Raw genomic sequence first — 14,761 nt, forward strand, 5'->3', positions numbered from 1 at the left:
AGAGATAAAGGATAGAAGCTTATTATTAAGCTTGCTGTTTTTCTGTCTCTGCCATATTTGCCTTGGAAATACCACTTTCATCTTTAACCTCCTCTTTGAGAGATCAGTGGGGAAGTTCCACCGCACTCTATATGCTTCTGTATATAAGATAGTGTTGTGGTACTCGTTTCAACGCACACAATCACATTAGAGATTAAAAGCAACCACCTGCTGAGATAGAGGTTAATCGCGTATTAATTATTGTTGTTAACTTTTGCATTTAGTGTAATTACATTCTTAAACGGGGATGATTAAATGATTTTGATGGAGCCGACACACCCCCAGCTCAACTTTTGTAGTTTGTCTTTCCAGTCACATGTCTTTATTCTGCAGATACGCTTTAACTTAACATCAACATTGGCCCGCTTTTAAACCCCATCCCCCAACCAACAATGAAGTGGGAAAACAACCCAAAATTTCCATGCCTTTTCCGAAGAAAAATAAAGAAAATGCGGTTAAATAAAAAGGGTAAATTATTTCATTCAATTATCTTCTCATTTTTATTATGGTTATTAAAGTTTAAAATTTTTAAATAAATCATTTCACTTTTGAATTACTCCTATTTTAGTTACTTTAATTTATTTTATTAATAATTTTTTAAGTTATAGCATATTATATTAATATTTTCCACCTAAAATTAGAATTAAATCGTATCCCTAAACTATAAAACTATATCCTAAATTCCAATCAAACCTCAACCATTTAAATCCAAACCCTAAACCCCAAATTATAACAGATACTTCACTCTCACCTTGACGGTTGCACTTCTTTAGCGTATGTCCTCTATATTGCGTCATACCCTCAACAAATCCCTCAATACATGTTATCGTTACCTCGTGAGGCTTTTCTTAAAGTTAGTATACATAGCAACTCCTTTGACACCAAATGGTGCCTTTAGAGGTTCAAAATCCCCAAATGAGGCCGTGGAATTACAACCAATTCAATTGTTTTGTTGTTGATCATGGAGACGAAAATAACCATCTTCTTGGTCTAGACAAGTGTCGCGTTCGTCTTTCGGGTGAGTTCGAAATTAGACTTCGACTTGAATAATTGGGTTAGAGTCGCCAATGATCATTTTAAAAATATTTAGGCTAATCGGACACCATCTTACTTGGTCTGAGTTTTACCAGAAATGTGTTGGATTCGATAGTTGGTTATGGCCAAAGAATGATTAGCACCCTTGTACTGCCCTTTCAGCACCAATTAATTTGTCGGTCGTCTTAATTACGAAAATTGAAATTTAACTTAAAATTTAAAAATTTAATTTGAATTACTTACCTTCAATTAATTAAAAATTCTCCTAAACAGTCAAGAATATAGTTAGATTATAAAATAAAATATATATATATAAAAAGAATAATAGAAGAAAAAATAATATAATAATAATAATAAAATAAATAATATAGATAAATAAGGATAAATAAAAATGAGTAAAAAGAAAAATAATAAAAAAAGAAAAAAATAATTATGAAGATTTACACCTATGGATTTAGCCTACATTCTGGTTGCTTCTTTTGATTGCATCATCGCAGTGCAACATCACGAGCAATGAAAAGGGAAACTGCCTTAACCACTAATTGCTCGGCTTCATCATTTGTCATTCTTTCCTTCCATGCCTGATCAAAAAAAACCCATACAAGTAACTGGAGCCAGATCCTCCGATAGCAAAAGGTTGCTCGATCAGTGTTCCACCAAGAGGAATTCCATATATTTTACCCCCTCATACTTATCCCATCCGCCAACAATAAGGCCAGTCTCAAGCGTGTTCTTGTTATTGTATGATAGTAGCCTGATAAGGTTTGCAGCAACTTTGACAGTTGCAGGTTGCCCAAGTTGAATCGTATTTTGATGAAGGAAGTAGCGGACATAGTCGGAAACAACCTGAGAATCAGCAGCGGATCCGGAGCGGAAAATGTAGACGTTATCAATGAGCTGTGTAATTTTGTCAGATGCTCGATTAGCAACATACATCCCAGTGCTGGTACGAGAGTCGGCACCGAGAACGACACCGTCGTTATAGGTAACTCCGATGATGGTTGTGCCCATTGAGTGAGGGGCGTTCAAGTCCAAATTCAGATCCATTTTGGCAGTATCGAGAGACAAAGAGAGAGAGAGGGGACCATCACTTTTTGAGGTTTAGCTTGTTTTAGTTACAAATTAAAATGCTTCTCTCTTTCCCCTTGCCTCAGCTCCTCTCCCCTTTTTATTGGCACCGTTTGTGCAGGTCCCCACTTTCCAACAAAAACGTGCATTGAGGAGATAATGGGTAAACAACCCGTTTCCCACAAAGGGAAACAATTGATTTATGTGGGGGCTCAACATGGGACCTACAAAATAATTATAATATAAATTATTAATAATAATATAATAATAATTATATTTTTTTTTTGTAGATCCGGACAAAAACGGGTGTCTAGACTTGATAGTGTTTGTTGTGACACAAAGTCGATCTGTGGAGCACAATATCTTTCGTTGTGAAATTGAAATCATGGATGACTCATTCGTTGTGAAGTTAAACCTTGAATTGGATATCTTTTGTCGTGAAATTGAAATCCAATCTAAAGAAGAATATTGTTGGTGGACACGATATCCTTCGTCGTGAAGTTGAAATCGTAGATAGCCCATTCGTTGTGAAGTTGAGTCTCGAATTTGATATCATTCGTCGTGAAGTTGAAATCCAATCTAAAGATGAATGTTGCTTCGAGTCTAATATCCTTCGCAGTGAAGTTGAAATTGGCTCTGAATGAAACTGGGAAGCCCATTCGCCGTGAAGTTGAGCTTTGAATTGGATATCCTTCGTTGTGAAGTTGAAATCCAATCTAGAGTTGGCACGATAGCCTTCGTCGTGAAGTTGAAATCGTGGATGTCCCCTTCGTTATGAAGTTGAGCCTTGAATTGGATATCTTTCGTCGTGAAGTTGAAATCCAATCTAAAGATGAATGTTGCTTCAAGTCCAATATCCTTCGTCGTGAAGTTGAAATTGGCTCTGAATGAAACTTGGAAGCCCCTTCACCGTAAAGTTGAGCTTTGAATTAGATATCCTTCGTCGAGAAGTTGAAATCCAATCTAGAGTTGGCACGATATCCTTCGTCGTGAAGTTGAAATTGTGGATAGCCCCTTCATTGTAAAGTTAAGCCCTGACTTGAATATCATTCGTCGTGAACTTGAAATCCATGCTTGTATTGTTTCGAGTCCAATATCCTTCGCTGTGAAGTTTAAATTGGCTCTAAATGAAACTGGGAAGCCCCTTCACTGTGAAGTTGAGCTTTGAATTGGATATCCTTCTTCTTGAAGTTGAAATCCAATCTAGAGTTGGCACGATATCCTTCGTCGTGAAGTTGAAATCGTGGATGGCCCCTTCGTTGTGAAGTTAAGCCCTGACTTGAATATCCTTCGTCGTGAAGTTGAAATACAAGCTTGTATTGTTTCGAGTCCAATATCCTTCGCCGTGAAGTTAAAATTAGCTTTGAATAAAACTGGGAAGCCCCTTCGCCGTGAAGTTGAGCTTTGAATTGGATATATTTCATCGTAAAGTTAAAATCCAATCTAGAGTTGACATGATATCCTTCGTCGTGAAGTTAAAATCGTGGATGGCCCTTTCATTGTGAAGTTAAGCCCTGACTTGAATATCCTTCATATTGAAGTTGAAATCCAAGCTTGTATTGTTTCAAGTCCAATATCCTTCGTCGTGAAGTTGAAATTGGCTCTGAATGAAACTGGGAAGCCTCTTCACCGTGAAGTTGAGCTTTGAATTGGATATCATTCGTCGTGAAGTTGAAATCCAATCTAGAGTTGGCACGATATCCTTCGTCGTGAAGTTGAAATCGTGGATGGCCCCTTCGTTGTGAAGTTAAGCCCTGACTTGAATATCCTTCTTCATGAAGTTAAAAATCCAAGCTTGTATTGTTTCGAGTCCAATATCCTTCGCTGTGAAGTTGAAATTGGCTCTGAATGAAACTCGAAAAGTTGTTTTGTCGTCAGACAGTCGCCCCTTCATTGTGAGGTTGAACAACCACCATCAACTTTTGAATGTGCTTTTGAATTGAGTATATTTCTTCCTGAAGTCGAAACTTGACTCTGAAAGCTGCAAAAAATTATGATTGTGAAAAATGATAAATGTAATGCTCTTAAGTATGTCTAAGATGCATGCAATATGAAATATCCTTGGACGGAGTCTCGTGCTTTGTCTGTCGATCTTGATCCTTGGAATCGATCATGCCCCATTTTCTTCTCGGGTTGCATCCTTTCACATTTGAGACTGTCCTGTTTGAAATATTTTTTCCTTTCTCTTATTTAGGAGGGAAAAAAGGTTATGAAAATAAAAGAATTATGTAAAACATTGCCCCTTAATTCAGGCTCGCAATCAAATCAAATCATAAACATGAGTTCAAAGAATATCAAATGAATCAATAACTCTTTTAATACTTTCAGAGTTATAGCTCTTTGAGAAATATTCAAGTGGATGAGTTGACTTTAGGTTGACCTAAGGTTTCAACTATAAAAAATGTCATTTTTCGGTTATTGCAACATGCTTTTTCTTTGGCTTGGCATTTTAATTGCATGCGGACAAAATGACGCAACTAGCATTATCAATTACTAGATATTCTATTTCGGTTCTCTGAAATCTTCCATTTGTTCAAGTTTTGTAAGCTCCACTAACAAAGGTAGTGAAGAAATATCAGTCTAAAAATGAAATTCTTGAGTGCTCGTTTGAATTTGACTATAACAGGTGTTCCTTAAATCCTTATTTAAATTGCCATTGTCTGGCTAGCTGTATCCATAAAGCCGGGGCATTTAACCAATTGCTCTAGAGGGACAGCTTAATATCATTGTATAGATATTATAATCACCTTTATCAGGCTAGCTGAATATTATCCATAAAGCCGAGGCATTTAACCAATTGCTCTAAAAACACAACTCAAGTTTTATTGTATATTATAATCACCTTTATCAGGCTAGTTGAATCTTATCCATAAAGTCGTGGCGTTTAACCAATTGTTTTAGAGGGACAACTCAAGATTTATTGTATATACATAATATTATAATATGATTTTTGGATCCAATTTCTTAAGTTTTTCAAAGAGAACCTGTTATAGTCTAGGTGTTGTTGAAAGTCAAGAAATCTCATCCTTAGAATTCAATTTCCAAGCAACTGACCTAAACTAGATTTGCTTACTCGACTATTCCATATGTGAAGATCATTATCATCACTGAATGTCTTAAATAAAAAGTATAGTAATATCATATGCAAAAGATGCCCCATGTTGTCCACATCTATGCACATCTAAATACCAAGCCTTATTAAGGGAGAAGGCTATATTGGTTATTTGCAAGAGAATGGTACGGTGTTTGAGTATATCTTTTGAGGTCAAATCAAGGGTCATTATTTGATCAAAGATCTATAACTCCGATCACTTACAGATTTTTTTAATTAATTTGATATTCAAAGAATTTCAAGTCTGCAAATTTGATTCATTGCTCACAATCTTTAAAGTGGCATAAATTTATTTAAATGTTCATATAAAAAGAAAAGTTCAAAAACAAGTTACACCAAAATATGAGAAAGTTTAAAAACAAATTCAAACATGATGCTGCAAATGATGAAATGAAATGATCTTCCTCCTTATTTGGATGCCCCGAGTTATTGAAGTTGATCAAATTCTAGTTACGCATTTTCTGCATGACTCTCTTGAATGCGTAGCAGTTCTTAATAGTGTGCCCTGGGACACCGCCGTGATATTCGTAATGGGCACTCTCATCATACCACTTGGGGTATGGGGGCTTCATGGATTCCACCGGATATGGTGACACTACGTGGGTGTCAAAAATTTGTTGGTATAACTCTTTGTAGGTTATGGGAATAGGGTCAAAATGTTCCCATTTTTTATGAGACATGTGGAGGTATTTAATGCGAATGTAAAGAAATGAAAATAACAAAATGCAAAATCTATTTAAATGCATGATGCATGAAATGTTCGAGGCATTAATCCAAAAATGTGTTTGTTATTATAAATAATCCTTATTGGGGACAAAAGTGTTACATCTTAGGAGACAAAAAACATTTGAAAGGTATAGACCCCGAACAACTTCTAACATATTGATTCGTCTTCTGTATTTTTTCTGTCACTGGTTGCATACCATATCGAACCGTTCTGGCTTCTCTGGTTAAACTGTGCAAGTGACGAGCTTCTTGCTTCAAAAAGTCTCGAATGACTGTATCTCCGGCTTTCTCTCTCTGTTGAGTCTGCCCTCAATAAAAGCGCCTTTGGAAGCCTCCATTGAAGGAAACAATTTTAAACTCATTTTTTTGCTTCTTGGATTTGTCAACAATGGCCTGCTGTCTTTGAAAGGACTCTCAAGATCAATAACCTTTTTTCTCGTCTTGCCCCTGAAACCCTTGTCAGCTCAAAAGTTGACTTTTGGTGTGTACAGTATAAATCCCGATCCATTATGAGTTTTCTCTAACCATAGCCGGACTTTTGTGTTTTTCATCTCTTGTATTATAACCCCTTTGTCCATTAATGCAGATTATTTACGTTTAACGAATACTATTTTGGTGGATCAACACCTCTTTCGAATGATGCAGATGATGGAAATAAAATAAAAGAGAGCAAAAATGAAAAGAGTTAGTGAAATAAATATCAAAACAATCATGAAAATAAAAGTCATACCCCACATGATATCTACCCCACATGCTTATTATTCCTACCCGGCCATGATTTATATCTCGCATGTTAATTTTGAACAAGTCCTAACCGCATAAATTTCTAGTTCACATGCTTTGAACATGAAATAATATCAAAGCAATCTAGGGTTTGAAATGAGGTTTTGGGGTGGGTTCTAATTCTTTGTAGTCTCCCGCTTTAGGTTCTAAAAAAGGTACCCGAGTTCTCCTTGCTGGTACCCCATTGAACTTGCCAGACCTTTAGCCCTAAGCCCATTACAGGCTTATGTGGACTAAGTTAAACTCGAGAGGATACATTCTCTTATGCCTGCACGGTGAATGAATTCACACGAAGACATAAGGTATATGAATCCCGAAAGCTACTTGCTAGGCCCGCACGGAGAATAAATTTTCACGAAGACATCGCTTTCACCCCCACTTAAATACGGTTTGGAGCTCGGGTATAGAGCCTTTAGATATAAACTTTTTCAAAAATCTGAAATCATTGAAAAAACGTCAGTACAACTATTTACTTGAAAAAATAATCCAAAATAAATAATTGGAATCGAATAAATAAATTAAAATTTAAACTTGTAATTTTCGCTAAAAAAGACAACCAGAAGTTAATTTCGGCATGTCTCACTTACTTGTCCTCAGCCGAGGCGCCAAGCTGTCGCGGCCGCCTTTCGGGTGGGCTCGAAATTGGGCTTCGACTTGAATAATTGGGTTAGAGTCGCAACTGATCATTTTAAAAATATTTAGGCTGATCAGACACCATCTTACTTGGTCTTTGTTTTACCAGAAATATGTCGGGTTCGGGAGTCGGTTACAGCCAAGGAAGGATTAATACCCTTGTACTGCCCTTTCGGTACCAATTAATTTGTTGGTTGTATTAATTTTAAAAATTAAAATTAAAACTTAAACATTTAATTCTAATTACTTACCTTCGATTGATTAAAAATTCCCCTAAAAAGTCAAGAATATCATTAGATTATAAAATAAAAATATATATATGAAAAAAGAATAATAGAAGAAAAAATTAATATAATAATAAAATAAATAAGATAGATAAATAAGGATAAATAAAATTGATTAAAAATAAAAATAAAAAAAAATAAAAAACAAAATAATTATGAAGATTTACACCCTATGGTGTTTCTTCTGATTGCATCATCGCAGTGCAAACAACACCCCCACTAGCACCATCACGAGCAATGGCAAGGGAAACTGCCTTAACCACTGACGCCAGACAGAATAGTGATTATCCTGTAGGCTAGTTCCGACAGACGATTCACAAGAGAAAATTCGCCAAAAAAAATCAGAGAAAAAAAGTCTCTAGGGTTTAATAAAATATTATAAAATCCAACAATGCAAAAAGCAGTCCACAAGCCGGACTGTTATAGCAAAAAAAATCTTCTTTATTCGAATTTTGCCAAAAATAGCAAAATCCCGAAAATCACTCTAAATTGAAATTCGAAATAAAATAAGCAATCTCCCAAAAATCCGGCCTAAATCGGATTTAAATTGACTTCCTAATTAACAATCGAAATATTACCATAAATAGTAAAAAATAACTAGATCTAGTGATTCGGAGGGGAAAACGGCAGAATTTGAGGTTGAAAAAAAGGCCACATGGAGCGTAGCTCAATGTGAAGAGCGTGTGCGTCGAAAAGAACTTTCCGGATTAGGGTCTTATGCGCGATTCTGACACCTGTAGCCAAAGTTATGGCCAAAAGACTGAAACATACTCAAAACGACCCCAATGAGGAACATGTCACAATCAATTCCCGCCTTTGCGCTGATCTGCCAACTCATGGTATCTCAGCGCCATCAACGTGCAATCTGACAGCTCAGCATCATCTGTCTCGGATCCCCTGCATCAACCACTAATTGCTCTGCTTCATCCTTTGTCATTCCTTCCTTCCATGCCTAATCAAAAAACCCATACAAGTAACTTGAGCCAGATCCTTCGATAACAAAAGGTTGCTCGATCAGTGTTCCACCAAGAGGAATTCCATATATTTTACCCCTCATACTTATCCCATCCGCCAACAATAAGGCCAGTCTCAAGCGTGTTCTTGTTATTGTAGGATAGTAGCCTGATAAGGTTTGCAGCAACTTTGACAGTTGCAGGTTGCCCAAGCTGAATCGTATGTTGATGAAGGAAGTATCGGACATAGTCAGAAACAACCTGAGAATCAGCAGCGAATCTGGAGCGGAAAACGTAGACGTTATCAGTGAGCTGTGTAATTTTGTCAGATGCTCGTTTAGCAACATACATCCCAGTGCTGGTACGAGAGTCGACGCCGAGGACGACACCGTCGTTATAGGTAACTCCGATGATGGTTGTGCCCATTGAGTGAGGGGCATTCAAGTCCAAATTCAGATCCATTTTGACAGTATCAAGAGAGATAGAGAGAGGGGGACCATCGCTTTTTTGAGGTTTAGCTTGTTTTGGTTACGAATTACAATGCTTCTCTCTTTCCCCTTGCCTCAGCTCCTCTCCCCTTTTTATTGGCACCGTTTGTGCAGGTCCCCCTTTCCCAACAAAAACGTGCGTTGAGGAGATAATGGGTGAACAACCCGTTTCCCACACAGGGAAACAGTTTATTTACGTGGGATCAACATAGGACCTACAAAATAATTATAATATAAATTAAATAATAATAATAATAATAATATAATATTTATATTTTTTTGTAGATTCGGAAAAAAACCGGTGTCTACAACATGACCCTGATGCATTCTAATAACAACCCGTTTCTCAAATCGTATAATTTCGTAGAGAGACTGAATATGGAAGATCAAATTATGATTTTTTACATTTCGAATATAAAGATCAAGGATTGAGGGAAGAAGAAATGGTTTGTGGGTGAGGTCGCCAATGCTGAGGGTAGGGTGGGAGTTGTTACTTGGAGGTGAGACTATCGATGAGCCCATGTTTATTTGTATGAAGGTGAGGTTATCGTTGCATCATAGGGGATGTGCTTCCGTCGAGGGTGAGTATGGGAAGGGTGTTGTAATTTAGGATTTAGGATTTGAGTTTAGAGTTTTAATGTTTGATTTTAGGGTTTAGAGTTTGAGTTGAATTTTATGGAGATGGTTTAGGAGTTTTAATTTTAGGTTTTAATTATAATCCTATGTGGTAAAATATATTAATATAATACGACACATCATACAAAATTACTAACAAAATAAATGAGAATGACTAAAAGAGGAACAAGTTAAAAGTTTGGATGATCAAATTAAAATATTTTAAAACTTTGGTGATCAAAATAGGAGTGAGAAGATAGTTTAATGATAAATGATATAATTTACCCTTAAAACATTTTTCTTCCGACTGAAAACGTATTTTATGTAAGGGTGTGTTTGTTTGCCGTAATTGGAATTACGAAATTGGTTTTCCCCGAATTCCCGTGTTTGTTTCACGTAATTCGTTTTTCGGAAAATATTTTCTCGTGTTTGTTTCACGTAATTGATTTTCAAGAATGTAATTCATTTTCCTAGTAACAGAATTTCCTTTGTGTTTCTGTAAACTGAATTACATATTCATTTTCCGAACTTTTCACTTCAAAAATAAATACTCAAAATAATTTTATTTTATAAATTTAATATTAATAAAATATTTTAATATCATTTTCATCAAAATATTATTTATTTATTTATTAATATTTATAATAATATAAATAATATAATATTTAATATTATATAAAATAATCAATTATATAAAAATAAGATATTATATTTTTATTTTAATAATATATAAAAAATTATATATTTAATAATGAATAATATTATTTATATTTAAATAATATTTTAATAAAGATATTTAAAATACTAATTAATTTTTAAAATATAATATAACACTATTACTTTAATAAATAATTAATATAATTTATAATATTTTATTTCACTAAAATACAAATTATTATTTTATTAATAAAATTATAAAAATAATATTTAATAATAAATAAATTATTTTAATATTTTAAAATAATAATATTAAGTTTTATGATAAATAATATTATTTATTATATTTAATATTTGTAATAAATAATTTTTAAAAAACTCTTCAACTAGTGGAGAAAATATTTAAACAATATATTCCAAACATTATAAAACGTTTTCAGATGTTTTTTAGAAAAATGTAATTCATTTTACGGAAAACATTTTTCGAAAAACGTTTTCTAAAAATATAATTTATTTTTCAGAATTTAAATTCCAGTAATTCATTTTTCAATTCTAGTAATTTAAATTTCAGTAATTTATTTTTTCAAAAAATCAATTACAACTAAATAAACAGACCGTAAAGGGACTCTGCCATGCGTAAAATGTAAGAAAGGAATTGTTTGTGTTTAAAGTGAAAGATTCAGATATTAACAATTGGTGCATCTGAATATTGAATAAATATTTACATAAAATTTGTTATTTATTTATATAAAATCTTGGATCAACTGCTCTCGCTGTGTACGGATCTCGAGGGGAATCCTACAACTACGACCAAAATCCACGTCACTTATTTCGTCTTTACTCTACCAACTTAAATCATTAATTAATTAAAACAGTGAGAAAATTATTTAAACAAAAACAAATTAATTAATTAGGAAAATTAAAGAGGAATAAATAATTAAAAAGAAAACAATAGGTCACATGTCTGAAGCAGATTAATACGTCACTGACACAAAATGTCAGAAAACGCAAAGACAAAAACACAGCTGCTCACGTGATCCCCTTTCATTTTTCAACCTTTTTCTGTAGGACAAAAAGTAAGGCACGCCGGCACGCCACCCCCCTCTTCCTCACGTGACTTCATGTGCTTTCCTCTCTCTCAACATTATATATATATATATATTTACTTTCTCTCAATTAATTGATTAAATTTATAACCCTAATTAAAAGTTGTCCAACGTTTGATTTGAGAATTGTGATGGATTCCTAAAGTGACACATAAGTAGAGGGAATATAAGCTCAATAAATGGTAATCAAGCCTTTAATAACAACATTTTGACACAATTTAAATAAATTTGATATAAAAATTAATAACTTAATATTTAGTATGTTAAATTATCAAAAACAATAATTAAATGTGAAAGTATATATAAATTTATTAGTTAAACTACAAATATTAAATCTTAATGTAAAATTTTAAATTATGATTTCATTTCAAAAATTAGCACAAATATTTTACTGATTTGTTACTACTTAGAACCTCAGTTATATGAACCTCTAGACATGTGAGCCTACGACTTATGTGAACCTTCATATGTGTAGTGTATCTCACAAACGATCACCAGTGATCATGTGCACCTATGATACCAAGAACACATCTTGCATATGATTATTAGTAATGGTGGAATTAGATATTTTATTTTGAAAGAGTCAAATATTGAAAATAATTATAATAATAGCTTTATCTATTAAATGCCATATTTTTTTATGTGATTTCATTAAATAAATGTAGATTTATTAGATTTTTTAATATAAATTCTCCACTAAGAACTTGAAAAAGAAATGAATAGTAGCAAGTTTTGATACTCAAATTATAAATGGAACATCTAAAATATTGAGAAAATTATTAAGAATTTACCCTTTTTTATAGATTAAGGTAAGAACTAAAAGTGCTTAAAATATTATGTAAGATTGTTAAAAAAATATATAATTTTCACCCTTTAAAATTTTAAAGAAAAATCAAATTTTGATATCCTTTGATGTAGTTATTTCATTTCATTTCAAAATACTGTAAAGATAGGAGAAAATAAGAAAGTCATGATTTGAGAAATAAAGAAATAATATCTAAAGAAGCTTAAAAATATTAAATTTATAAATATACTAATTATATATTATCAATATCTTTTAGTTGTAAAAATTAATATTTTAATAAATAAGTTTAAATTCATATATTTATGTTTTTTTTATTTATGACAATTTATATATATATATAAATTTTATATTTTGAAAACAATAATTTAATTTCGTTTATACATGTATATATATATATATGCATATTAATATTAACAAATTTAAGAAAACAAATTATTTTTTAAATATTCTAAAAGAGATAAATAATTTTTTTAAAATTTAAAGGGTCTTATAATACTTTGGTTTGTAATATTCATTTGTTTTTATTTCAGTCCCTTATTTATATGTACATTTGTATTATTGCTTCCACCTTATTGTTATAGTCCCTTTTGTTTTCTAAAATGTGTAAATGGGAAAATGTTATTGTATGAGAAATCTACGAAGATATCTCCCAACTACAAGGGAAGTTATCTTTTTGAGGTTTTTTCGCACAAATTTGTTTATTTTTATTTAATATTTATCTTTGTGTTACCTTTACATTTATTTATTTTGATTATTTTTCAATGCTTTTCCCTTTTATTTTGTTTTATTTTATGTTATTTTATCTTTACTAAAATTACGAAATAATATCTTTTGTGAGGAAAATCTAGGGGAAAGTCTCTTAACAGTAAAGCAAGTGCTTTCTAGAATATTGTTTGCACAAAAAGCATTACTTATTCGAAAATTGACATTTTTGAATAAAGTTAAATGAATAAAAGGATCTTAATTTAAATATATATTCGAGTTTATAATTCCAAATATTTAAACAATATATAATCGTTTAGGTACCAAAAATTGGCCGTTGTGGGGTGTTCACCCTTCCCCACACGTAATCGACTCCCAAACTCAATCTTTGGTAAAACACAGACCATATTTTTGACGTTTAAGGTTTTCAACCTACCTAACTTAATGGTTGGTGGAGACTCTAAAATCAAACTATTTTCCAAATCACATTTAATCACATCCTCGAAAACCAATTTTTTAAGCTTAACGGATCCCTCGGGGAGACGTTATGATAGCTTGGCGACTCTGATGGGGATTTCGAGAGTCAGACCATGAACTATTATACGTTGTTTTGTATTTGGAAATTACAAATTTAAATTGTATTTAATTTACAATCCTTTTATTTATTTTTGAGTTTCAACATACCATGCATATTTTTTAAACTAATGGGTTTTTGATTTTTTTGGTCTTTAGAATTGGACATGTTTTGAGTTTGTGAAAATTTTGTTTTTTGTCATGTTTTAAAGGTTGATGAGTTTCTCCTCACACACAACACGTACTTTTATCTATCATAAGCTCACTTACGAGCTTTGTCCCTTTTAAGTTCAGGTGAAAGCTTAGCCTATGTGAGATAATTTGTTTCTTCGTATAAGTTTTAGCTAGTAACTTTTGGTGTTCATATACCTTATGTCTACGTGAGATAAATTGTTTCTCCGCATGAACAGAAGGGAATGTATCATCTCGAATTGAAATCGATCTGCACGAGCCTGTAATGGGCCATGATTGAGGGTTTGGCAGCCTAAGGAGGCACCAACAAGGACAATTCGACTACCCTTTTTCCTCATAGTGCAAAAAATATGTATATTGTGAACCCTAATAATCCACCCCGATAAAAATTCATGTCGAACCTCTATCCGTCAGTAGGTACCCAAATTAAGTGTACATAAAGGAGTATTATTTCTGAACCTTTCCTTTTGCTTTAAATTTTGTTGAATAAAAACATGCAAACTAGATACCATGCGGTTAGGATCATTTCATTGAAAATAATTATTTTGGGTAGAAAGCATGTTTGGGTAGGATCGCTATCTAATAAAAGCATGCTCGAGTAGATATCATGATTGGGTAGGTGTTATATTTATCTGTAGATAGCACTTTTAACTCTATTGATTAACTTGCTGGTACTAATTCGTTTTTCTCTTTTGTTTGTGTTATTAACTTATTTTTTTTCTTTTGTTTGTTTCATTTTTCATCCTTCTTGGCATTGCATTTCAGAGGATCAACACTTTTGCATATGCATTTGCATCTTCACATTCGACATGATCATCATAAATAAAAGAAAGGTGTTGATTAATCGAGTAATCATCAGAGTAGAAGAGCGATCATTGAGATGGAAAAGGGTTTTCATAACAAGAAAGAACCCAATTCAGCAGTCCAAGCCTTTTTTTGAAGAAACAAAGGGCAAGAGGAGATAGTGTGGCTAAGGATTACGTATCAATG

The 14,761-nt window shown here is 32.9% G+C and overlaps 1 protein-coding gene and 1 pseudogene across 1 annotated transcript; both read right to left on the bottom strand.

The window, feature by feature from the left end:
* Nucleotides 1-1,562: 1,562 nt before the first annotated feature.
* Nucleotides 1,563-2,130, bottom strand: LOC120171245 (annotated as a pseudogene).
* A 6,457-nt stretch (nt 2,131-8,587) lies between these two features.
* Nucleotides 8,588-9,095, bottom strand: LOC120171246 (proteasome subunit beta type-6-like). Its single transcript, XM_039178981.1, has one exon. It carries the CDS (start codon nt 9,093-9,095, stop codon nt 8,727-8,729), a length of 369 nt encoding a protein of 122 aa, XP_039034912.1. The 3' UTR covers nt 8,588-8,726.
* Between the last annotated feature and the right edge of the window lie 5,666 nt (nt 9,096-14,761).

This window comes from Hibiscus syriacus, unplaced genomic scaffold (genome assembly GCF_006381635.1).
Source record: "Hibiscus syriacus cultivar Baekdansim isolate YM2019G1 unplaced genomic scaffold, ASM638163v2 tig00111817_pilon, whole genome shotgun sequence".
Taxonomy (NCBI): domain Eukaryota; kingdom Viridiplantae; phylum Streptophyta; class Magnoliopsida; order Malvales; family Malvaceae; genus Hibiscus; species Hibiscus syriacus.